Here is a 23,801-nt window from a genome sequence, read left to right as displayed (position 1 = left end):
TCACGCTCGTTTCTTTTTCGATTATATTTCTCACACGTTTCTCCCACCATTGATTAGAAATGTGTTCATTTTTAAAAAAATTTCCAACACGATCACTCAAATGCGAACGAAAAAGAAAATTCTTTTGGAATTTGGCCCATGTATGGCTGGTTTTAGATTTGTTCTTCCTGGGGAAACCCCCAGTTTCCTTTTTCTTAAGGCCACTTTCACATGGGCGTTTTGTATGTCCGTTTATCATCTGTTCATTTACGGATGAAAAATGGACACCCATGTATTTCTATGAACTAGTAGATGTAAACGGATGATCATCTGTTTGCATCCGTTAATGTCCACATCCCTTGACATCCGTTTTTTTGAATGGAAGAAAACACTATTTTTCTTCCGTTAAAAAAAATGTAGCAGATGAAAAACGGATATAAACGGACAAAAATTGATGTAAATGGACGAAAAACAGATGTAAACGGACAAAAACGGATTTAAACGGATAAAAACCTGATGTAAATGGATGAAAACAAACAAAAAACGGATGTAAAGGATAAAAAAACGGATGCACACACACAAAAAACAGATGACAAACATGAAAAACGGACAAAAAAATTGATGTAAACTGATGAAAAACGGATGAAAAACTAATCCCCTTTTTCTTGGAAAAACATGACTGAACTGATGAAAAAAAATGAACGCCCATGTGAAAGGGACCGTACTATACTACTAATGATATTTCAGATGATAGTAAACTGGAATATATTCTACCAAATCTTTTTTGAGTCTGCTTAAGTTTGGTTTACATCTGTGCATGTTTTAAATGTATTTTCTGAAGTGCAGAAACACACTACAATCCCTTTAACATGATTTCCTACAGGTCCTGTTCACATCTATGCTATTTTCTGCAGTGCAATTTTTTGAAAAGGTGCAGGAGCTTCTTCACATGCAGCAATGGTACATTTCTTGCTCCAAAGAATATAATGGAAGTGTGTTAAAAAACAATGGAAAAACACAACTACATGTGTTTTTGATGCATTTTTGGTAGGGTTTTGTATTTAACCACTAGCCTACAGGGCACTTATACCCCCTTCCTGCATAGGCCAATTTTCAGCTTTCAGTGCTGTCGCACTTTGAATGACAATTGTGCGGTCATGCAACACTGTACCCATATGAAATTTTTATCATTTTTTTTAAACAGATAGAGCTTTATTTTGGTGGTATTTAATCACCTCTGGGTTTTTTATTTTTCGCTAAACAAACCAAAAACAATTGAAAATTTTTAAAGAAAAAAGTTTTTTCTTAGTTTTTGTTTTAAAAATTTGTAAATAAGTGATTTTTCTCCTTCACTGATGTGCGCTAATGAGGCTGCAGTGATGGGCACTGATATGCTGCACTGATGGGCACTGATAGGTGGCACTGATGGGCATCGATGAGGAGGCACTGGTAGGTGGCACTGATGGGCATTGACAGGCATCACTGATGGGCACTGAAAGGCAGCACTCATATATGGCACTTATAGGCGGCACTGACTGGCACTGATAGGCGGCACTGACTGGCACTGTTAGGTGGCACTGACTGGCACTGTTAGGCGGCACTAATAGGCGGCACTGACGGGCACTGATAGGCAGCACTGATTGGCACTGATAGATGGCACTGATTGGCAGCACTGATAGGTGGCACTGACTGGCATTGATAGGTGGCACTGACTGGCACTGATAGGCAACACTGAAAGGCAGCTCAGATGGGCACTGATATGTGGCATTGATGTGGCACTGGCAGGTGGCACTGATGATAGAGGTGTAAAACGAGCGTTAGGTAAAAACTTGACGAGTAGTTAGCATGAAGGTGAACCTGAAAAATCCTTCAACAAATCAATAAATATATAAATGCAGTGCTTAGCAGAATCAGTAAAGAAGTAAATATATCCACCTATATAAATCATGTAATAATCATACATAAATGGGCTGTGGAGCGCTTCATCAACTAGTGTGAATAACGTCTAAATAATAACATTTAACGTGCAGACGTGACACAAAACAGATTGATTCAAAGTCCAAAAAACAAATCAACAGGTGTATTCTGTGACTCCAGTGGCTTGAAAATGAATGTATATTGCAATAACCAGATAGCGCAATCTAATGCGTGTTTGAGTAAATCAGACCACTCCTGGAAATCTGGATCTGGAAAGGTAACTCAGGATCATCTGGCACACCTCAGTAAGGCAGGTAATCATCACACAGTCGCTCTCCAGGCTCCAGGGATGTACATCCAACCAGCAGGGGGAACCATTCGTAGAGTCAAGCAGGGAGTAATAGGAATCCACCTGCACTCTGATGAACAGTTATCTTCCTTGTACAGGTACAGGCCTCTTCCCTCAAAAAAAACAACATATTAAGCATGAAAACTTACTTCGCTTATTTGCCTCCTCCCCCCTCCACTGCCGTATTTGGCACCTTTTGGGGGGGAGGGGGGAGGGGGGAGCGGGCACCTGCTTTGACAGGTACCTGCTCCTACTTCCAGCTCAGTTCAGTGAAGTGAGCCGATAGTTTAACTCTCTCCTTCCTCCTGCAGTCTCCTGGGAACCTTCACAGGTCCTAGAAGACTGCCGGACCAATCAGGAGGGGCAGCACGACTCGCACATGCGCAGTGGGCACCCGGATGTGAAGCCGCAAGCTGTCACAGCCTGGTGCCCACAGTTGAGATGCCGGCGCCGTGGAGGCTAGAAGGGGAGAAGGGATGGCGCAGGTGAGAACAGTTTTTGTAGCTGCTGACTTCTAATAAACATTACAATGGCTGGAACTCTGCTTTAAAGCAGTAGTAAATCCTGAAAAAAAAATAAAAAACATTTTTTCTCCCTGCAAGTTAAGAGCATAATGTACTAGCATGCATCACATACTAGCACATTCTGAAAGACTTACCTGAAAATGAAGCCCTCCAGTGGAGCGCTGTCATTGCTCCCCTAGGCTTTCATCTTCACCCGGTTTTCCTTCTGGGTTTGCGATCTGCGGCCATCTGATTGGCCATGACATGATGTCGCCACTGCCGTGCATGTGCGAAGGGAGTTTCGGAAGTGGCGCGGCTCTCTCAATTTATGGCACATTTAGGAGATATTTACACTACCTACAGATAAGCCTTAATAAAGGCTTAAAACACACTGCAAAAAAGCATTAAAGAACGCATCAACTGCACATGCACAAATGTGAACCTAGCCTGAAACCAGGGCTGCTGTTAGAAACCACGGGGTCCAATACAGCCAACCTGACAGGGCCCCCTTTAAAAAAAAAAAAACAGTTTACTATGGTTCCGTTGTGAATGAACACAGTGAGTGATCGGTACCGATCACGCATTGTATTCATTCAGGAATGAAGGGGGAGCTGCTAAATGGGACAAATTTACCAGACCCTTTCCCCACTCTTTATCCTGAATGATCCCATTGTGAGCCTACAGCTGTTGGAGAGGAGGGAAGCCGGAAGCACTGCAGGGGTGGGGGCACACAGGGTTGGCCTGGGCAGCAGGGGAAAATGTATGGTGAGGGAGGGTGATGGCTGTACCAGAAGGGGCAATTACTTGGATTGATCCCCTGTATGGATGAAAAGCCAGTGGGAAGGAGAGGAGAAGATGCCAGCTTTCAGCTGCAGCATAGAGAGCCATACAGGGGATAGTATCCAGTAATTCCTCCCCCCTACATCTCCGTACGCCGTGCCGTTTACCCTCCCTGCCCACATATGATTCACCCTGCTGGTCTTGGCCCCGTGCAGGAGAACTGGTGGTACCCCCTTATCCACAGCCCTGCTTAAAATACTGAGAAACCTTTTGTAGATTGTATGATTAAAAAAACCACACTTGCCATATTTTGTGTTTTGCAAAAGTTTAAGAAACTATTGGGGAAGAAGGACTTTCCCTCCAAATGAAAGATGGTCCAGAGCCGGAAAAATACTCCTGTGCTTGGAGAGTAGGTCCAAAAAGAGTTAGAGGACTGCAGTCAAATCCTGGCCCTCATGGGATGCACTTGCCTTGCTGCCCTCACAAGACTGGGGGGGTCTAGAGACACTGCAATAATAAACAGAGGGTGCACTAGCCTATAGCATTATCCTGTAAAAATTCACTGTAATGTATAAAATGGTAAGTATTATACTCACAAGTGGATAAAAACACATGTTCATCTCATGACAGCGTCACAAAGCAATCCGCAAAACATCAAGATGTAACAGAATGATGGAATCTCAACAGACTGACGCGTTTCGAGGACTTATCCTCTTCCTCAGAGCCCCTCCACTTGTGAGTATATCATTTTAGACATTAAAGTGGAGCTCCACCCAAAAGGGGAAGTTCTGCTTTAAGCCTTTGTCCCCCACTCCCCATTAAGGATTGGCACCTTTGGGGAGCGGGTACCCGAATTTGACAGGTACCCGCTCCCACTTCCTAGGTGATCGGAAACTGAAATTATCCTCCCCCCTTTCTCCCCATAGTATTCTGGATCATGTGACAGGTTCCAGAAGACTACGGGGTCATTTACAAAGCGCAGCGCTCCTCGTGCATGCGCACCCGGCTGTGATGCCACAAGCTGTCACAGCCGGGTGCCCACAGTAAAGATGTCGGTGTCAGGGAGAGAAGAGGGCCAATGAAACCAGCGGTGGTGGGGACACCACTGGACCGAAGGACAGGTAGGTGGCTGTATGTTAAAAGTCAACAGCTACAGTTTTTGTAGCTGCTGACTTTTATTTTTTTTTTCAGGTGAAACTCCGCTTTAAAGTAAATTTTTAAAGGGCAATGCACTAGGTCAGTGCGCCCTCCGGATGGTCCGCAGCTCCTGGGCAGCACAGGGGAACCTATAGGCAGATGAGAGAGGAGTCTAGGAGGCTGGTGCACCTGGCTGGGGTGTGATCTGCAGCTCCTGATCACCTGCCTGCTTCTGTCCCTGCGATCAGCAGCTGCAGCCTTCACACTCCCGGATTTGTACTACCTGAGGCCATAGGCGATCCTCCCCTGGCTGCCTGCCCAGACCTCTAGGAGCCCCTCCCTGGGATGGAGATCACTCGCTGCTCCTACAGGACTAGAAGGAGTGGGCTGGGCAGGAACCCTGAAGAAGAGAACAGAGCTGGCAGGCTGCAGACAAGCCTGGGGCAGGGCGGGGTGTGTGACATATAAAGAGCCCGATCCCTCCAGAGAACAAGGCTAGCATTGAGCGGAGGGGACGGGGAAAGGGCACAGGGAGGGGGCCCCGGATAAAAAGACTCAGCGGAGGGGGGAGGAAGTCAGCGTGAGAAGTAAGAGCGGAGCCGCCGGCCGCTCCTCCACCACCACCATGCCTGCTGCCTGGATCTACCTGTCCTGCGCCGCGCTCCTCTCCCACACTCTCATCGCCGCCTTTAACCTGGATACCGACAATGTCATCTCCAAGGGAGGAGAGCCCGGCAGCTTGTTCGGATTCTCCCTGGCCATGCATTGGCAGCTGCAACCCCAGGACCGGAGACTGTAAGTCCCCCCCCCTTCCTCTATAGACGGGGCAGGTGTCGGAGGAGTTCAGCGCTTTGCTGCTTCTCTATAGAGCCTTCCATAGCCGACAACCAGAGCTGCTGCACAACTTCTTTGCTGGTAGATAGAGTCTGAAGGACAGGTTGATTGTTGATTGTGACAGTGCGATGGATGTAGAGTTACAGCGGTAATCAACCCATACAGTTTATATTTTGCAGCTTTCCAATCATTAGATGTGATGGCTGCATTAGTTTTCATTGTTATGCTTTTTTTTACCCCCCCCCCCTTTGTTTTCACCTGGTGATCCGGCCAGTAACACCCTTCCAACCTCACACCCGGTCACACCGATCCGACTTTGAAATTGTGCGACTTTCAGTGACAGTTGGATGGTATTCCATCTTGAGGTACGACTTGGCTAGAAGGAGCAGATGTCTATGCAAGTCGCACCTAAAGTAGTGCATGAACTGCTTTACAAATCAGTGCGGCTCCAACCAAGTCAGAATCGCACCAATATGACCACTGTAATTGCGGACAATAGGGTGCGACTTGCCTTGGAAGTCGCAAGGCATGGCAAATCGAATGCCAAGTCGAACCCGGTGTGACCAGGTTCATAGAGTGTCTCCACTATGGATGAAAGAGCAATGGAGACACCCTTGGAGGGCAGCACTGGTAGTCTGCGGGAGGGTAGTTTTGGGTGCACTAGCAGATATAGATGGGCTCAGCTGGCTGTACATGACACAATTTTCTTGTACAATTTTCCTTTTGATTTACCAAAAACCACATAATATGAGGTCAAACCTCAACAACCCTTTCAATTTGTGTCCAACCAGGCAGGCACTTGCACTACATAGTTGATGGTAAATCTAAAGGAGATTGTACAGAATCTGTACAAGAAAATTGTATAATGTATGACCAGCAGAACACCAACTAAAGCTGGGTAGAATTTTGTAACATTTTTAGTTGTAAGAATGTTCATTCTATTTGCTAATCATTATTGGGGGGAAAATCAACTTTAATTTTCAATGGCAGCGATAAGAAGATTTGAAGGAGCGGGATGGAAAATGTTCTGTATACATTTCCAACAGTGTATGTGGTTTTCATTCAGTAAAGTCCATTCATTCCAAAATCAGATGTTAAAAGCAGATGAAATCTTGAACTACTTTTAAACGTCATTCAATGGACTGAGAATTTTCGTAAATATTTTCATTCAAATTTCTAGTAGTATATACCCAGCTTTACACTTTTAAGCAGTTACAGAAACATGTTTTTTCCCCCTTCTTGAGATAAATAAAACCTGTAAGCACCCTTGTCAGTGGTAGCTTGTCTCAACTGCCACTTTTTCTAAGCAGCTGGGTCTGATAAAGGAAGCTGAAGAATAACAGATTTACTAGTTGGATCACTAGGTGAGAATAAAGAAAAAAAAGAAAACTAATGCAACCATCACATCAAAGGATTGGTAGGCTGTTTTTGGGTTTTATACCACTTAAATAGAGGCGTTGCATGTTGGGCAATTGCTTTTTTTCTCCCGATTTGATGGGTTTATATCAGTGTCTTGTGTGAGGTGGTTGTTAGACCCTGGTACCCAGGGCACGTGCCCCAGGTTCTCTGCTGATCCCCTTTAATATATGGAGATGATACATTTTATGCAAAATCCAGCTAATGAACATTATGGAACCTTGTATAATTTACCTTCTTGTCAATTCATCGATTATTGTTTATTTTTAATTTTGTTCTTCTAAACAGTGATACATTTGGTTTTGGTTATAGCCATGCCATCATAATGTGACATTCATTTTTATTCAGTTAAAAAGATGATTTCACTCTTCAGACTCAGATTTGATGTAAACCGGTCATCATGGTTCCCTACCAGCCCCTCAGCATTTGTACTCTGTATTCCCAGAGATGCCCCCAGACTCTTAGAACCTCAGAAACGCTCCTGGTCTTGTGCATTTGAAGTGACTGTGCCATGAGAAATGTTTGGAGGATGTCATTGCTAGCTGGTTCTTTGAGAATGCCTGGCTGCCATGCTGATGTGTCGGTGCTTTGTGGGTCTCTGACCCAGAACAAGTAGAAGGTTGAGGAATTCTGACACTCATTTACAGATCACTCGTGACACAAAAGTATTGAAGCCAAGGAAAGCCAGGCAACTAGCATTTTCAAAACTATAGTACCCTTAGAGGTCTTCTCTTAGTCTCACCCTGTGACTGGACAGTGCAAGGAAAAGTAGTAAACTGATGAGCTTGTCTTTCTGTCACTCTGTTCTCTACTTCTGTCAGCATGCTTCTAGCAGTGCAGCAAAATTGATTGGCTTCCTGTGCTGCTTCTCCCTTGCCAGCATGAGCTCTGCTGTTAGTAATAGAAATAGATTGCATTACTGTGTGTATTTTATATCTGCCTGGAGTTCAACATTAAGAAGGAAGTGCTTGGTTGACCTAAGCCAGTGGTCTCCAAACTCCGCTCCAGGGGCCAGGTGCGGCCCTTTGGTTACCTGTGTCCGGCCCTTGGACAGCAGCAGAGCAGTATTCCTCCTACTGATACCAACCATGGAACACTATTCCATCTACTGACAACAGCAGCAGGGCAGTATTCCTCCCATTGACACCAACCATGGAACACTTTTCCATCTACTGACAACAGCAGCAGCAGGGCAGTATTCCTCCAACTAACACCAATAATGGGGTATTTTCTTCTCCCACTGACAACAACAATGGGGCTCTATTCCTCCCACTAATACCAAGGATGCATTGTTTACTCTCACTGACACCAGGACAATTTCTACTCCCAGTGATCACAGTCCAGCCCCCTTAAGTCTGAAGGCCAGTAAACTGGCCCTTTGTTCAGAATGTTTGGAGACCCCTGACCTAAGCAATGAGTATTTCCATTCTGTGGCTACATAAAAATGGAAGATTTGGCTGATTCCTGGTGACATGTTCAGTACTACAGGTTGCATGCTGCAGTCGTTAATGGCCGCATGGTTTTTCTTAGTAAGGAATATGTCATACAATGTATCACTTATGCAGAGCTGAGACGTTATCTTCCACTGGAGGCTTTATGAGAACGCTCCTGCACAGGTTGAATGTAACTGGTTTATTGTGGCTCTTGTATTTGAACATATGTCTCACACCACTGCTCAGTGAACTTTGAAACTGTTAGACTTTTGGTAAATGATTAAGCTGATAAACGACCTAAGTGTTGGGCCCTTGCAGCCTCCTTGATTCATACAGCAGACAGGATGTGTTGTAGCGAATAAACAATTTACTAGAAGACAATAAAGTGGCAGTTAGTCCAAATTGTAAAGTTAAATGTTAAAGTTTAAAGTATTACTAAACCCAGGTCCCTGCATTCACTATATCTGCTCTCCCACAGGACACACAACATGGAAGGGCAGTTATTTTAGTAACTATAAACTACTAACTACCTTTTTTCATCAGCAGTATACAGCAGTCTTGTGACTTCTATCAGTGTCCAGCAGAGCACTGGTTAAAGCTTGTAGGAGGAGTTTTCTTTCAGCTCTAGGAGGATGCAGAACCCCTGACCTCTGTCTTGACAGTGCTAATTGGCCCTGTGCTGATCACATGCACTCTCCCAAGAGCAAAAAAAAAAACCTCTCTAGCAATACACACTAAACTGAGAATGTGCAGAAGGACTACGGTTCAGTCTGTCTTATCAGGTGGACATTTGAACAACAGGAGGGGCAGAGAAGTCAGGATTTTACACAATGCGGAGGATTAACCCCTTAGGTTCCACAATGAGTATAACAAGTATGCTTTACTGCATATACATAATGATTTTACTGTTGTGGGTTTAATGTTACATGTAAAGTGTTGGGATCTCAATAAGTTTTGTTTTACTTGGAAAAGAACATTTGTAAGAGTTTTGATTTTATGCATATGATAAAATATGTAAAAAACAGATCAGGATAAGTATTTTTAGTCAACCAAATCTTAAAAAGCTTGGAACCCATTAGAATGTACTGAGGATGAATGTGTCAGGGTACCTAACCTAAGGCCGCATTCATGTCTATGCAATACAATGAATGTGTTATAACACAGGAATGCACTGCAGGCAAGAAACAATTGTTTTTTGTGGAGCTTGTTCAGACACCTGTGTAGCATCGCACTGCGATTTGAAAAAAAAAGTTCTTGTGTAATTTCATGTGCTGATGACTTACGGAAAAGGGAGAGCTTAAGGCCTCATGCACACTGGGTGTTTAGCACTGGTGTATGAGGCCTTGGTGTTATGGTGCAGGTGCACTGTCCAGCCCAGGTACTGGTAGCCCACTTGGCTTCTGGAAGATTTACCCCCCTTCCTGGCCATGACATTTTTTGTGTTACGGCGCTGCGTTACTTTGACGGACAATTGCACGGTTATGCAACGTTGCACCCAAATTAAATTTACGTCCTTTTTTTCTCACGAATAGAGCTTTCTTTCAGTGATATTTGATCACCTGTGCTTTTTTTTATTTCTTGCAGTATAAAAAAAAAGTCTGACAATTGTGAGAAGAAAACTATATTTTTGACTTTTTGCTATTACACATGTCCAGTAAAAAAATGAAAAAAATCTAAATTCGTCATAAATTTAAACCAAAATGTATTCTGCTACATGTCTTTGCTAAAAAAAAAAAAAACAAATACATGTAAATGAATTGGTTTACATGAAAGTTATAGTGTTTACAAATAGCGGTATATATACTGGGATTTTTTTTTCTTTTAAATTTTACTAGTAATGGTGGCGATCATTCTGACACTGGGGGGAACTGACTTGGTGTCACTGTCATCCCCAGTGACACCAATACAGTGATCAGTGCTAATAAAAAGCAATGACACTGTATTAATGTCACTGGGCAGGAAGGAGTTAACATGTGGGGGATCAAAGGGTTAACTGTGTGCCGTTTTTACTAAGTATGCTGTGTTAGTGCTTCACTGTAAGCACACTGCTTTGTATGGCTCTGCTATGCAAAGCCATGCAAAGCAGTGTGCAGGAGCTGACAGGGGAGAGAACTGTTTTGTTTACAAACAGTTCTTTCCTACATTGGAGATGCTCGGTAATCACCGGGCGCCGGCGAGTAATCACTGGCCGGGACCCGGTGATTGACAGCCGTGGCTGCGGAAATGCAGAATCACATATTTCTGCTATGGGGCGGCGCTAAAGGGGTTTAATAGAACTAAACAGTTTTGGTGAAAGCAGATTATTCATTTATAATGGACTGTCAACAAACAAAACCCGACCTGCATTTTGTTTTTGTTTAAAGTGGGAGTACACTCCCAAGGGACACTTGTACCTACAGGTGAGCTTATAATAAAGCATACCTGTAGGTACAAGGAATATCTCCTAAACATGCACCATTTAGGAGACTTTCAGTGTCTCTCCAGCCCTTGATGTAATCGGCTCATGTGCTGTGAAGGAATGGCATACCCGCCACGGGCGAGATTCCCGCGCACATGCCATTCAAGTGGCCAGAGCACATGAACCCACAAGGAAGACCAGGTAAAGTTGGAAGCCATATCAGCGGTGACAGCGTGCTGCTGGAGGGCTTCAGAACTAAGGTAAGTCTTTCATAATGTGCTAATATGCAATGCATACTAGCACATTATGACATTACCTTGCAGGGAGAAGAATATTTTTCTTCTTTAAGAGTCTAGTTTACTAGCACTTTAACGCAGTGCATCACTTTAACACAGTGCACATATTTTACTGCGTGTTACCACAACACACAAGTGTGAAGCCAGCAATAATGAAATTGTCTGATTTACTGTATACGGAGTAAAATCAACTTTTGAAGTTAGTTTAGCACAGAGTTTCTCAACTAGGGTTCCTCCAGAACTTGCTAGGGGTTCCTTGAGCACTGAGCAATTTCTGCCTCTCAGATAAGTTCCCACTGAAGAATTGATCTTTTTAGCTAACAATAAGGGGTTAATTCTTCCCAGTAACCAAAAGTATAAGGAGCGTTCTTCCCACTGATCATCACTTTGATGTATTATGAGTTGTAGATATAGTTATTTTTAGCAGGGGTTCCCTGAGATTTGAAATTTATCTTAGGGGTTCCTCTGTCTTGAAAAAGTTGAGAAAGACTGGTTTAGCATGTTAAGTCTGGGTTCACATACATGCATTGCGGTATATTGCATGTGATTCGCACAGGAACCGTACCGCATTCCTGTGCAAATCACATGCGATTTGTGTGTGGTGCGATCGGAGCCATACACTTTGTATGGCTCTAATCACAAAAAGGTGCAGGACTCTTTTTTGGGTCCGCACTAGAATCGGATCGCATAGGTATTCACACCTATGCAATCCGATTCTGCACATCGCATTGCGTTTTGCAGACTGCTTTCGGGGTGCTGTTAACTTAACGTACACACCTGCATCGGTTTGCATGAACGAGGTGCGATTCTGAAGCGGTGTGAAATTTGCACTGAAAACGCGAGGAAATACTCACCGCATCAGTGTGAACCAGGGCTCAGGATTATGAGTTGTCAGTACTTTAATAATAATGAGATGACAAAGGCCTCTGGAAGATATACTGTGCATTGCACCAGCGAGAAGTGAAACTACTTTCCATCTAACAGGCTGCAGCTCGTAGTTCCTCTAACTTACAGAATGCACAGGTTGCTCAGTAAGGGAGCTTGCAGTAGCTTTAGGCTTTGTATCTCTATTGTGATGGACAAATGGGTTTTCTATGGGATCCTGATTGATTATAATGACAGCAGTAGGGTTAATTGCTCCCCACAACCCCTGCCCCCACATGCACTTTTGTCCCTGTGGGAATTCGTTTTTCAGATTCCATTTCCCCTGCCCTCTGATGAGTTGCATTGTTCTCTGTGCTTGCACTGCCCTTTCACACCCTGATGGCTTCTCTGTATGCTGATTGTCAGCTGCACAATAAAACATCACTGTAACATTAGAATGAAGTGAGGTGGAGCTGTTCAGAAGCCACAAAAATATTTCTGTGCAGCTGTATGTTACACAGGTATTGTCTGTTGAGACATTTGATACATGACTGCTATCACAGTTGTATTGACCAAACCAAACATTAACCCATCTAGTGGTTTTATTTTCTAAAAGTAAAACTTAATCTATATATGATATTTATTAGCTGTTCCATAGATATGCAGGTTATTTGAGTCCCCCCGTGAAAAATATCCCACCTTGGTCTAGCACTTTAAGAAGTTCACTAAATGCCTTAGCTATGGAAACCCACCCCCCTCTACCAATCCCTCCACTGGCTTCCGATTGCGCAACGGATCAAATTCAAAATCCTAACACTGACGTACAAAGCTGTCCACCATACTGCCCCGAACTACATCACTGACCTAATATCCAAGTATCGCCCAGCACGCACACTCCGCTCCTCACAAGACCTCCTTCTCTCTAGTTCCCTGGTCTCCTCCTCCCATGCCCGCCTCCAGGACTTCTCCAGGGTGTCACCCATCCTCTGGAACTCCCTGCCCCAACCCATCAGATTATCACCTACTCTCCTCTCCTTTAGGCGCACCCTGAAAACCCATCTTTTCAGGGAAGCCTACCCCACCCCCTGCTAACTTGCCGACCTCCTCCACTCTTCCTACCACTCCATCCCCCACAGCTATCTCCTCCTGTACCACTATCCCCTCCCTCCTAGATTGTAAGCTCGAAAGAGCAGGGCCCTCAATCCCCTCATGTTTTGCATTGTATTGGTATTGTTCTGTCACATGTTCTGTCCCCCTTTGAAATGTACAGCGCTGAGCGAACTATTGGCGCTTTATAAATACTGTATAATAATAATAATAGTCAATGATACGCTGATACCTACTCACCTTTCTCCTGCAATACTTGGGTATCCTCCCAATGCTTTAGGGATTCAGAGTTGATTGCACATTTTGACGAATATGGTGGTATTGCCCGAGGAGTAGATGGTTTCTGGTCCTGTGCTTATCAGACAGCCTATGCTATCTTAAACAGAGCCCTTTTATAGAACCCAGTGAAAGCTTTTTTTTTAACAAAAAAACAGCTGCCTGAACCAAATTCCATTTGCTTACAAATGATTCCACTGCTGCAAAGCAAACAATTGCCAGGTTCTGGAGGAAGCCAACTATCTCTTTCAAGGACCTTAAGTCTCATATTAACCTTTTGCATGACATTTGAGATGGAAGCTACCTTGGGTGATAGATTGTACAATTTTCATAAACTTTGGGATCTTTGGATCACACACTAGGTTTTTGGGTTTAGGTCGATCGGCTTTGGCTTGTGTTGATGGCTTCAGTTTGAGTTCAGTTTGAGAGGCTTCTGAGATCTTTCACAATTCATTGACAGGGGCATTTGTCCTGAACTCCACCTCCTTCTGAGCTGCATTTCTTATAGACATGTATGGGGTTGCAAAACCTGTTTGAATGTGTTTTAAAGTCCGTTGACACAGGTGCGAAGCTTAGCCAAGGTCTTGTATAGCATACAGCTCAACTAATTCCAAGTGTAAGGTGGCCTGGAGGGATTTTTGTTGGACATTATCTTACTGTGTCTTTCCACTGTATATGCCTCAAATACAGAGACACACACTGTTGCCTCAGAGATCACTGACAATGTGATGGTTTCAGAGATGGCAAGATAATGCTGCTCACAATCTGTTCTTCTGTGTCCTCCTTAAATGTTCCACATCACAAAAGATCCATAGCTACTTTTTACCAATGATCACTGAGTAATAAGAATGAGTTACGCTTTTTTCATGTAGACATTTTGTAAAATGAAAGCATAATTAATTTTTTCTCAGACACTTAAAGGATCAGTCCATCCAAAACTGACATTTCTGTTTTTGGTAGATGCTGAAGAATAGATTCCTCTTTTATTGAGACCTGTGTTTGAGTTACCAGGTATGTGTACCTGCATTATGAAGGGTTTCTGTTCTCTTTGTTAAGCAAAGTATAAATGGACAGATTTAACCACTTGTATCTGAGAAGGAGAAATCTTGAGCTGATCATTACTGCTGCTCAAGTATGCAGTGAGACAGCCAAATCTGATTGCTAGGATCTCTTAACCATGATGGGTATTGGAAGGACTATCTATACAAGCAGCTTATACTTGCTGATTCAGTTGTTTACAAGCCTGGTACAGTGACAACTTCTATCTTTAGCTGGTCAATTTCTTGAGTGAGTATCTTTTGGAACTTAACATGATCAATTGCAGATACTATCAGAAAGGTTGTAAAATTACTTTTTTTCTTAAAACCTTTCCATGTATAGCCAATTTTTCACCAAAATGCTAAATAAAGAATACTTAAATAACCACTAGACTCTTGCTACTCCCCTCACTTTTATTTGGTCTGATATACTGAGACTGAAATTACTTGTTTAGAACACGTTCTCAACCACTGTGCCCTGGCTCGCTACTGGCCCTTGCCCTCCCTTAACCATAGCCTCCAGCAGGGGTGGACTGACAACTCATGGGGCTCCCCGGGCAATAGGAAATCATGGGGCCCCTGTGTCCTCGCCCACACTCAAACCACACCCAAAAAAACCAAGGGACATCTCATGGGGCCCCCTACTGTCTCCGGCCCTCGGGCAGTGCCCAAGGGCCTAAATGTTTAGTCCACCCCTGGCCTCCAGCCAGCTGCAGATCCCTTAAGCTCCCACAATGCCTCTCAGGTCCTATAATGCTCCCAACCTCTCATACTGGTCCACAGTGCCCCCCAGCCTGCTGTAGTGCCACCAGCCCTCCAAAGGGCCCCCAACCTCCACCTCCTCCCACAGTGTTTCCATACTTTTATTGTGAGAGCGTAAACCTTTTTTTCTGCTGTTGCGGCATGGAAAGATTTGGAAAAATCTACCATCCCTGGTCTCAAAAAGCTTGAGAACCACTAATCTAGAAGACCCCAAACCAAACCATACAAACAGTTATTAACAGTCACATATACAAGTGCAAAAGCAAATGTTTGTGGTTTTAAAGAAAGATAGTACCCAAATACTGCAGACTTCCTGTTTTTCTCAGGTTTACAGATGTTTTCATCTATGAATATAAAAGATGCGGCGCTATATCACAACTGTAATTATGCTGAAACATCCAAGGTATATGTGATGATTAGGTGACTAATAAAAAACCACAAATATTCTGTCACAAACAGAGTGACATGCAGTGCAAAACAGTCTTAGTGACAATCCCTCTCCTTCAAAAGGTGCTTCTTCCACGCGGTGATAGTGAAAAGGTAAAGCTGTGCACTCACCAGATGCACAGTTTAACTGCGCATTTAAAGATGAACTCTTTTCCAAATCCACCGATTATTTCTTAAAGGTCAGGTAAGGCCAGATATTCCTTCCCCTGTTGTGTTGCTGACAATCCACGGTCTCTCCTTTAGGTGGCTATTGTGGTATCCTGCAGAGGAAAAGGCTGTAATTCCAATCTCCGACCCCTATATTATTACAGGATTCAGCAGTGACATCATGGTTTAAGGATGGAACTTAAACTGTAATGTATAAAACAACCAGTTTCTTGCTCACGTTTCAACCCTGTGACTGGAATACACAGCCCACAAGGGTTCCAGTCACAGGGTTGAAACGTGAGCAAGAAACTGGTTGTTTTATACATTACAGTTTAAGTTCCATCCTTAAACCATGATGTCACTGCTGAATCCTGTAATAATATAGGGGTCGGAGATTGGAATTACAGCCTTTTCCTCTGCAGGATACCACAATAGCCACCTAAAGGAGAGACCGTGGATTGTCAGCAACACAACAGGGGAAGGAATATCTGGCCTTACCTGACCTTTAAGAAATAATCGGTGGATTTGGAAAAGAGTTCATCTTTAAATGCGCAGTTAAACTGTGCATCTGGTGAGTGCACAGCTTTACCTTTTCACTATCACCGCGTGGAAGAAGCACCTTTTGAAGGAGAGGGATTGTCACTAAGACTGTTTTGCACTGCATGTCACTCTGTTTGTGACAGAATATTTGTGGTTTTTTATTAGTCACCTAATCATCACATATACCTTGGATGTTTCAGCATAATTACAGTTGTGATATAGCGCCGCATCTTTTATATTCATATATTTGCGAGGTTTTTGGTATACTTTTTTGATGCTTGGCTGCTTCATTTCATTCAGAGCGCTCACAACTTTCTCTTAAGATGTTTTCATCTGCCTAAGCCACAGGTGTCAAACTGGCGGCCCTCCAGCTGTTGCCAAACTACAAGTCCCATGAGGCATTGCAAGATTGACAGTTACAAGCATGACTCCCAAAGGCAGAGGCATGATGGGACTTTTAGTTTTGCAACAGCTGGAGGGCCACCAGTTTGACACCCCTGGTCTAAGCACATCACTCCATTTAGACTGATCTGTTATCTCAAGTCTTTTGAAGCTATAGGGACCTTTTATAGGAGAGTCTTTTTAATCTATATGTTTATCAATATCCACTTGTGACTTTCTTTTGGTAGTTTGCTTTAGTGACTGATCTCTTGTATATATGCCACAGGAGATGGTGGAACTTTGAAAATCAGTAATAATAATATTAGTTATAATAATAACTTTATATTTAGGGCAAAAAGAGCTTCCAATGATTGATATCCGATAGGCAATAATTGGTAATGTAAATTGTAGTCATGAGAGATGCATACATATGATGACTGCATGTACAGCATTTGCTGTTATAGCAGTTGTCATTATAATATTCACTCTACATGCATGTGCAGACAAGTTTGACAAAATTTAGAACTATTAAAGTAACATAGAAGATGATTGCACTGCTGGTAAACTAAAATAACAAATTTATTCTGCTTTGAACAGATCACTTGTATTTCACACTACAGAAAATATTGTTTCCACAGAGGAAGTGGTGTGTACGGTGTGAAATTCTTATGATTTGAAATGTTTCAGTGTCTGATCACAAAAAAAGAGGATATTTCAGCTTTATCAGAAGTGCGATCATTTTACCCTTCTGGTTGTGAACAAGCTGGATCTTTAGCAGTTGTTTTGCGAATGAAGTGTGAACAGACCTAGAGAATTGTTATCCTTTGGCCTCATGCACACTGGACGCTATAAAAATGCCATTGGGCTCAGCTGTAGAATTCCAAGTTAAAACTTCGAATCACATTTTTTAGCATTTTTGCATTACCTTTTTTAACACTTTTCAGCGTTTGCGTTTTTTAACGTTTTTGGCAAAACTATACTCCCACAAAAGTTTGAGGCTCAAAAACGCTCATAAATGTTAGTTAGCTGTATTTTTAGCGTTAGAGCATTTTTACGGCTGAAAACCTCCTCTTCAAATGCAGTAGTACAGGGTTTTTTTCCAGCCTGAAAACGCCCCTGCCAAAAAACCCTGCTAAAAGCCTATGTGTGCATGAACACATAGGATAACATGCTGGGGAGTTTACTGGCTGTAAAAAAAAAGCCTGACGCCCAAACAGCAGCTGTAAAAATGACCAGTGTGCACGAGGCCTTGGAGTTCAACTTTAAAAAAAAAATTGTTGATTTTGGAAGTGCCCCTTACTTGATAGATTAAAGCTAGCAATACACATATAGATTTTTCCCTTTCAACCTACAGACTGAACGAAAGAAATTTATTATATTGTAAAGCAGTGAGCAAACTGTTGGTGCTATATAAATCCTGTATAATAATAATAATATGACCTTAGTATAATTTGAAGATTTGACTAGGAATACATAGCAATTACGAGTGGTGTTAGGTCTACAGTTGTCTGCTCTGGTAACATCTGTACAGACAGCTAAACATTTGGTAGAATGGATGAGATAAGAGATTTCATACTGATATTGTCAATACCAGGGGTCTCTAAACGTTCTAAAGAAAGAGCCAGTTTACTGTCCTTCAGACTTTAGGGGGGCTGAACTATGGCCACTGGACGTAGAAAATTTCCTGGCATCAATGGGAGTAAGCAATCCCACCTTTGGTATTAGGGGAGGAATAGTGTCCCATTGTTGGTGTCAGTGCAAGGAATAGTGCCCCATTGTTGCTATCAGTGCAAGGAATAGTGCCCCATTGTTGGTGTCAGTGCAAGGAATAGTGCCCCATTGTTGGTGTCAGTGCAAGGAATAGTGCCCCATTGTTGGTGTCAGTGCAAGGAATATTGTCCCATTGTTGGTGTCAGTGCAAGGAATAGTGCCCCATTGTTGGTGTCAGTGTAAGGAATAGTGCCCCATTGTTGCTATCAATGCAAGGAATAGTGCCTCATTGTTGATGTCAGTGCAAGGAATAGTGCCCCATTGTTGCTATCAGTGCAAGGAATAGTGCCCCATTGTTGGTGTCAGTGCAAGGAATAGTGCCCCATTGTTGGTGTCAGTGCAAGGAATAGTGCCCCATTGTTGGTGTCAGTGCAAGGAATAGTGCCCATTGTTACTATCAGTGCAAGGAATAGTGCCCCATTGTTGCTATCAGTGCAAGGAATAGTGCCCAATTGTTGGTGTCAGTGCAAGGAATAGTGTCCCATTGTTGCTGTCAGTGCAAAGAATAGTGCCCCATTGTTGCTGTCAGTGCAAGGAATAGTGCCTCATTGTTGCTGTCAGTGCAAGGAATAGTGCCCCATTGTTGGTGCCAGTGCAAGGAATAGTGCCCCATTGTTGCTGTCAGTGCAAGGAATAGTGCCCATTGTTACTATCAGTGCAAGGAATAGTGCCCCATTGTTGCTATCAGTGCAAGGAATAGTGCCCAATTGTTGGTGTCAGTGTAAGGAATAGTGTCCCATTGTTGCTGTCAGTGCAAAGAATAGTGCCCCATTGTTGCTGTCAGTGCAAGGAATAGTGCCCCATTGTTGCTGTCAGTGCAAGGAATAGTGCCCCATTGTTGGTGTCAGTGCAAGGAATAGTGCCCCATTGTTGGTATCAGTACAAGGAATAGTGCCCCATTGTTGGTGTCAGTGTAAGGAATAGTGCCCCATTGTTGGTGTCAGTGGTAGGAAGTGTCCCCCATTGCTGTCAATGGAAGGAATAGTGTCCTGAGGGCCAGATAAAGGCACACAAAGGGCCACATCTATCCCCAAGGCCACACTTTGAAGACCACTGGTCTATGCTATCCATGACAGTGAAAAAATAGGACAGCAAAAAAAACATCATGGCAGCCATTCAATTTTGTTCGTTAAAGCACTAAAAGCTGATCTCTTATTGGTATCTTGGAGTTTCGGTGCTTTAGTTAGGTGTGGATGGTACAAATGTTCTCATATGAAGCATTGATAGGATCAGCCAATAGAGGTACCAATACTGGAAATGTACAGTAAGGGCCCCTTCATACCAGAGAGCCAAGCTGAACACACAGCCGCTGGTTTGTGCTGTGATACACAGTGCTGATACCACGATTCCTATGCATTGCACTGTTTAATTTTTTCACAGAATCCTTTTGAAATGTCGCACGTTGTATTCTCCACAGTGGTCTTGCGATGTGGGGTTTGCGCTGCAACCCGCTGTAGTAAAAAAAAAAGTAGAGAATGCAGTGCACCCCATAGGAAACATTTTGCCTTGTCAATGCATTGGGGTTGCACTGTAAATAGCTGACAGTGCATTTGGTGTGAACAGATCTGATACAAAAAGTTTTTCCTGCCACACTTAGTATTGAGCCATTGAGCTTATTACACACGTTTGGTGCGTTTTGGGACCATGAGCTGTGATGGAATGCCCTTGCAGACATTTCTTTAAGCTCTTGCTATCTCCATAGCAGCTGTGTAATGAGCATGAAATCCCTGTGACTGGCTTTGTACACAGTGCAGAGTACTGGGACAGTCATCCTTGCCTACGTGTACATAGGATCTGTGCTATTGGCTAGCAGGGAATTCCAGGACAACAAAAGGTCATTGCTGTGAATGACTGAGCCGGCATACATTGTTATTCAGCAGGCTTTGAGAACGCCACTGCTTGTGTTGTGATTCGTCAGTTTATGAAGTCTTTCTGCAGTGATTTATTTTTAAATCATCTTAAGCTGGCCTTGTACTCGTAGAATTTCTTTTGAATATTTTCTAATCATTAGTTGGGTCAAATCAATGCTTGTTTTCAACCACAGTGACAAGATAATTCCAAGGAGCAACCTGGAACATTATTCTCAAACAAATTAATTTCTAACACTGTATGTGGTTTTATTTGGGGAAAAAAGTTCATTTCATAATGGGGAAAAAAACAACATTTTGTAGTACTTTTGAACCAGATTTATCAGGTCATTGAATGTGCTGCGAATTATTATTATTATTATTATTATACAGTATTTATATAGCGCCAGAAAGGTTTGCTCAGCGCTCTACATTATAATGGGAGACAGAATATGAGACAATACAGTAACAAAACAATACACGAGGATGTATTATTATTTTTATTATACGAATTATACAAATATTATGTGAATGTTCATGCTAGCATTTGTTTCGAAAACAAGTGTGTGGCCAGTTTTAAAGTACAATGAATCCCCTAAAGTGGAATTCCAGTCATACCTTAAAGCGGAGTTCCAGACAATTTTGTGTTTAATAAAAAAAGCTGTAAAAAAATAAACTGTAGCTGTTGACTTTTAATAAACACACACTCACCTGTCCCAGAGTGCAGCGATGTACTCACCCGCACCGTCACTTCTCTCCTCTCCCCGGCGCCGGTATCACTACTGTGGGCACCAGGCTGTGACAGCTTGTGGCTTCACAGCCGGGTGCCCACTGCGCATGCGTGAGTCATGCTGCGCATTCTCATTGGTCCAGCAGTCTTTTGCGACCTGTGAAGGTTCCCAGGAGACTGCAGGAGGAAGGAGGGGGCCGAACTTCCGGCTCACTTCGCCACAGTGAACTGAGCTGGGAGTGGAAGCGGGTACCTGTCAAAAACAGGTATCCACACTCACCTCCCCCCAAAAAGGTGCCAAATATGGCAATGGAGGGGGGAAGGAGGCAAATAAGCGGAGCTTCCACTTTTGAGTTTAACTGTGCTTTAACTAAGTCTTACACCCCGGTCGCATCGGGTGCGACTAGGCATGCGCTTTGCATGCCATGCAACTTGCAAATCATATGCCAAGTCGCACCCTATTGTCCGCTATTAGAACGGCCATATTGGTGCGGTTCTGACTTGCTCGGAGCCGCAAAGATTTCTAAAGTAGTGCATGCGTGTCTTGCAAATCGCACCTCAAATCGGCAAATTGTGCGACTTCACTGTAATTCGCACGATTTCAAAATCGGCTTTGATGTGACCGGGGTGTATATCTACTCCCACCCCCATTTTACACCCCCAAAGCATGCTTTACTATATACAGACTGATTTTACTGTTGTGGGTAACACTTTAAGGTTTGACTGGAATGCCACTTTAAAGATGACATGGAGGCACAATATCTCTCCAATAAATGTACATTTCATCTTGTTAAACTTTTTTTTAAAAAACAATGCTATTACAGAAAAATACTTCTTGATCCTGCCAGAAATCCAGTGAGCTCCTAACTTTTTGTTTCCTGCCCAGTCTTCTTCTATGCCCTCTTTGTTATGGAGATAAAAGAAAAAAACAAGTGCTCTGTAGTCCAAATATGAAGAGCAGCATAGAGTGACAATGCTCCTCCTCCCTACATACAGTATGGCAAGTGAACATTGCCACTGAAGGGCAGAAAGTGCGTTACTGGCAGGATCAGCAGTTGAGAATAAAGGGAAAAATGTTTGAGGAAAAAAAACAAATGCAGCCACCAAATCTAAGGCTCTGCACACACCCATGCAGGTATGATGGTGTGCAAATGTTTTTTGCGCATTTTGATGCAGCGTGTTTAGGACAGTCCATTCTTTGCTCACACAACAGAACTGCAAGCATCCTTTTTTCAAACTGCGCCACACCAAAATGTATGGTACTTTGTTACCATGTGATTTGGCATGCAATTTTGTGCACATGTTAGCATTGGGGTGCAATTAAGAATTAATTAAGTCACCGTACAGTGGCAAAAGGGATGCACATTTCTTGTGTGTTGCGGGAACATGCACAGTTTTGTGCGTGGTCCAGCATCACGTAAATGTGAACCTAGCCTAAGGTTCGGTAAGCCTCACTATATTATTTTTTTATCCTGCAGTGGGGCTTTAAGGACTACATAGCCTATGGTACCTTTCTGCCTGCAAGCAGTGATTCCCATTCTCACTCCCCTCTCAGCACCTCTGTAGACCAGAAGGCCCTTTGCTTGCTTTTATCTGGCCATTGGGGCACTATTTTGATCAACTGGTACCAACAGTGGGGCATTATTCCCCCCACTGACACCAATGAATGGGCAGAATACTTCCCAAAGACACCAACGATGGGGCACAATTCCTAACAATGACACCAATAATGGGGCCCAGTGACATCAATGATGGGGCACACTTCTTCCCAAGGATACCAATGATGGAGCACAGTTCTTCCCAATGATACCAAAGATGGGGCCCAATGACACCAATGATGGGGCAAAATTCCTCCCACTGACAACAAAGATGGGGAGCTGTTTATCCCCACTGATGTCGGGACCTTTTCCTCTCCCAATGGCCACAGGTCACCCCCCTTAAGTCTGAAGTACAGTAAACCGGTCCTTTGTTTAGAAAGTTTGGAGACCCCTGCTGTAGTGAATACATGTCATAGAATTCAAGGAAGTAAAAGTGTGGGGATCTTCACAAAGTAAGTTTACAGACTTCAAGATCATTCGTAGTAATTGGAGCAGGCTAGAAATAATTTAAATACAATCTACAATTTTACAGTAGATACAATTTAACACAATTAATATTCCTGACATGATAACAAGGATGTTTGTGAAATTATGTAACAAAAGAAGATGTGTTATTCCCACATTGCCAGTTGTTTGTGAGTCTCTGCACCACGCGTGTTTATTTTGGTGTGTTTGGTATGTGCACAAATATGAAAAACATCAACATGATGGAAAGTCATTAAATTATGAGCTAGGGAGGAACTTTGAGAGGTTACTTTGTTCCATAAATCAAGCCTCTCATCTTCATGCAGTTATATACTTGATTTACTGAGAATTCATTACAATATAATTCTACCTTCATTGCATTATGCATTGATTAGTGGCATGATTTCAGTTTGGACAGCTTACATAGTACATAGTTCCAGAAGGCATTGCCAACTGTTGTTGCATTTTGATCCATTCTCATTCAATCAAAATCCAGACAGATCAGGTATAATTAAAAGCCGTTTTGAAAATGTTCCCTGAGATGTTATTCGTCCCTTATGGGGTGGATAGGCTGTGTGTTTCTTAAAACATATATCAACTCAAAAAGAAACAATTAAAGTGGAAGTTCAATCTGGGTCTAACTAAACTTAAAATGGCTCTCATTCCCCTTCTAATCCCTATACTAACCACCCTGGAGAACAGGAATCTACAAACTTTCTAAACAATGTTTACTGTCTTTAGGGGCTGGACTGTGGCCAGTGGGAGGAGAAAATGTCCCATCTTTGGAA

The 23,801-nt window shown here is 43.0% G+C and overlaps 1 protein-coding gene across 3 annotated transcripts in view; it reads left to right on the top strand.

Annotated features, from left to right (window-relative positions):
* The first annotated feature begins 5,211 nt into the window (after positions 1 to 5,211).
* The window catches only part of ITGA6 (integrin subunit alpha 6), a 115,067-nt gene continuing 96,477 nt past the window's right edge, over positions 5,212 to 23,801 (top strand). For 2 of the 3 annotated variants that reach the window (XM_089690504.1, XM_089690505.1), the window contains exon 1: positions 5,221 to 5,460. In XM_089690504.1, coding sequence (XP_089546630.1) covers positions 5,291 to 5,460 — 170 coding nt within the window. In that variant the 5' untranslated portion in view covers positions 5,221 to 5,290. Of the gene's footprint in view, positions 5,461 to 23,801 lie in introns of all 3 variants that reach the window. The other variant, XM_089690506.1, reaches the window with a different exon arrangement.

This window comes from Staurois parvus, unplaced genomic scaffold, assembly GCF_062004578.1.
Source record: "Staurois parvus isolate SC_StPar_1 unplaced genomic scaffold, SC_StPar_1.0 ptg000530l, whole genome shotgun sequence".
NCBI classification, from domain to species: Eukaryota; Metazoa; Chordata; class Amphibia; order Anura; family Ranidae; genus Staurois; species Staurois parvus.
Note: the sequence above shows the minus strand (reverse complement) of the source record. Positions and strands in the feature narration are given on the sequence as shown.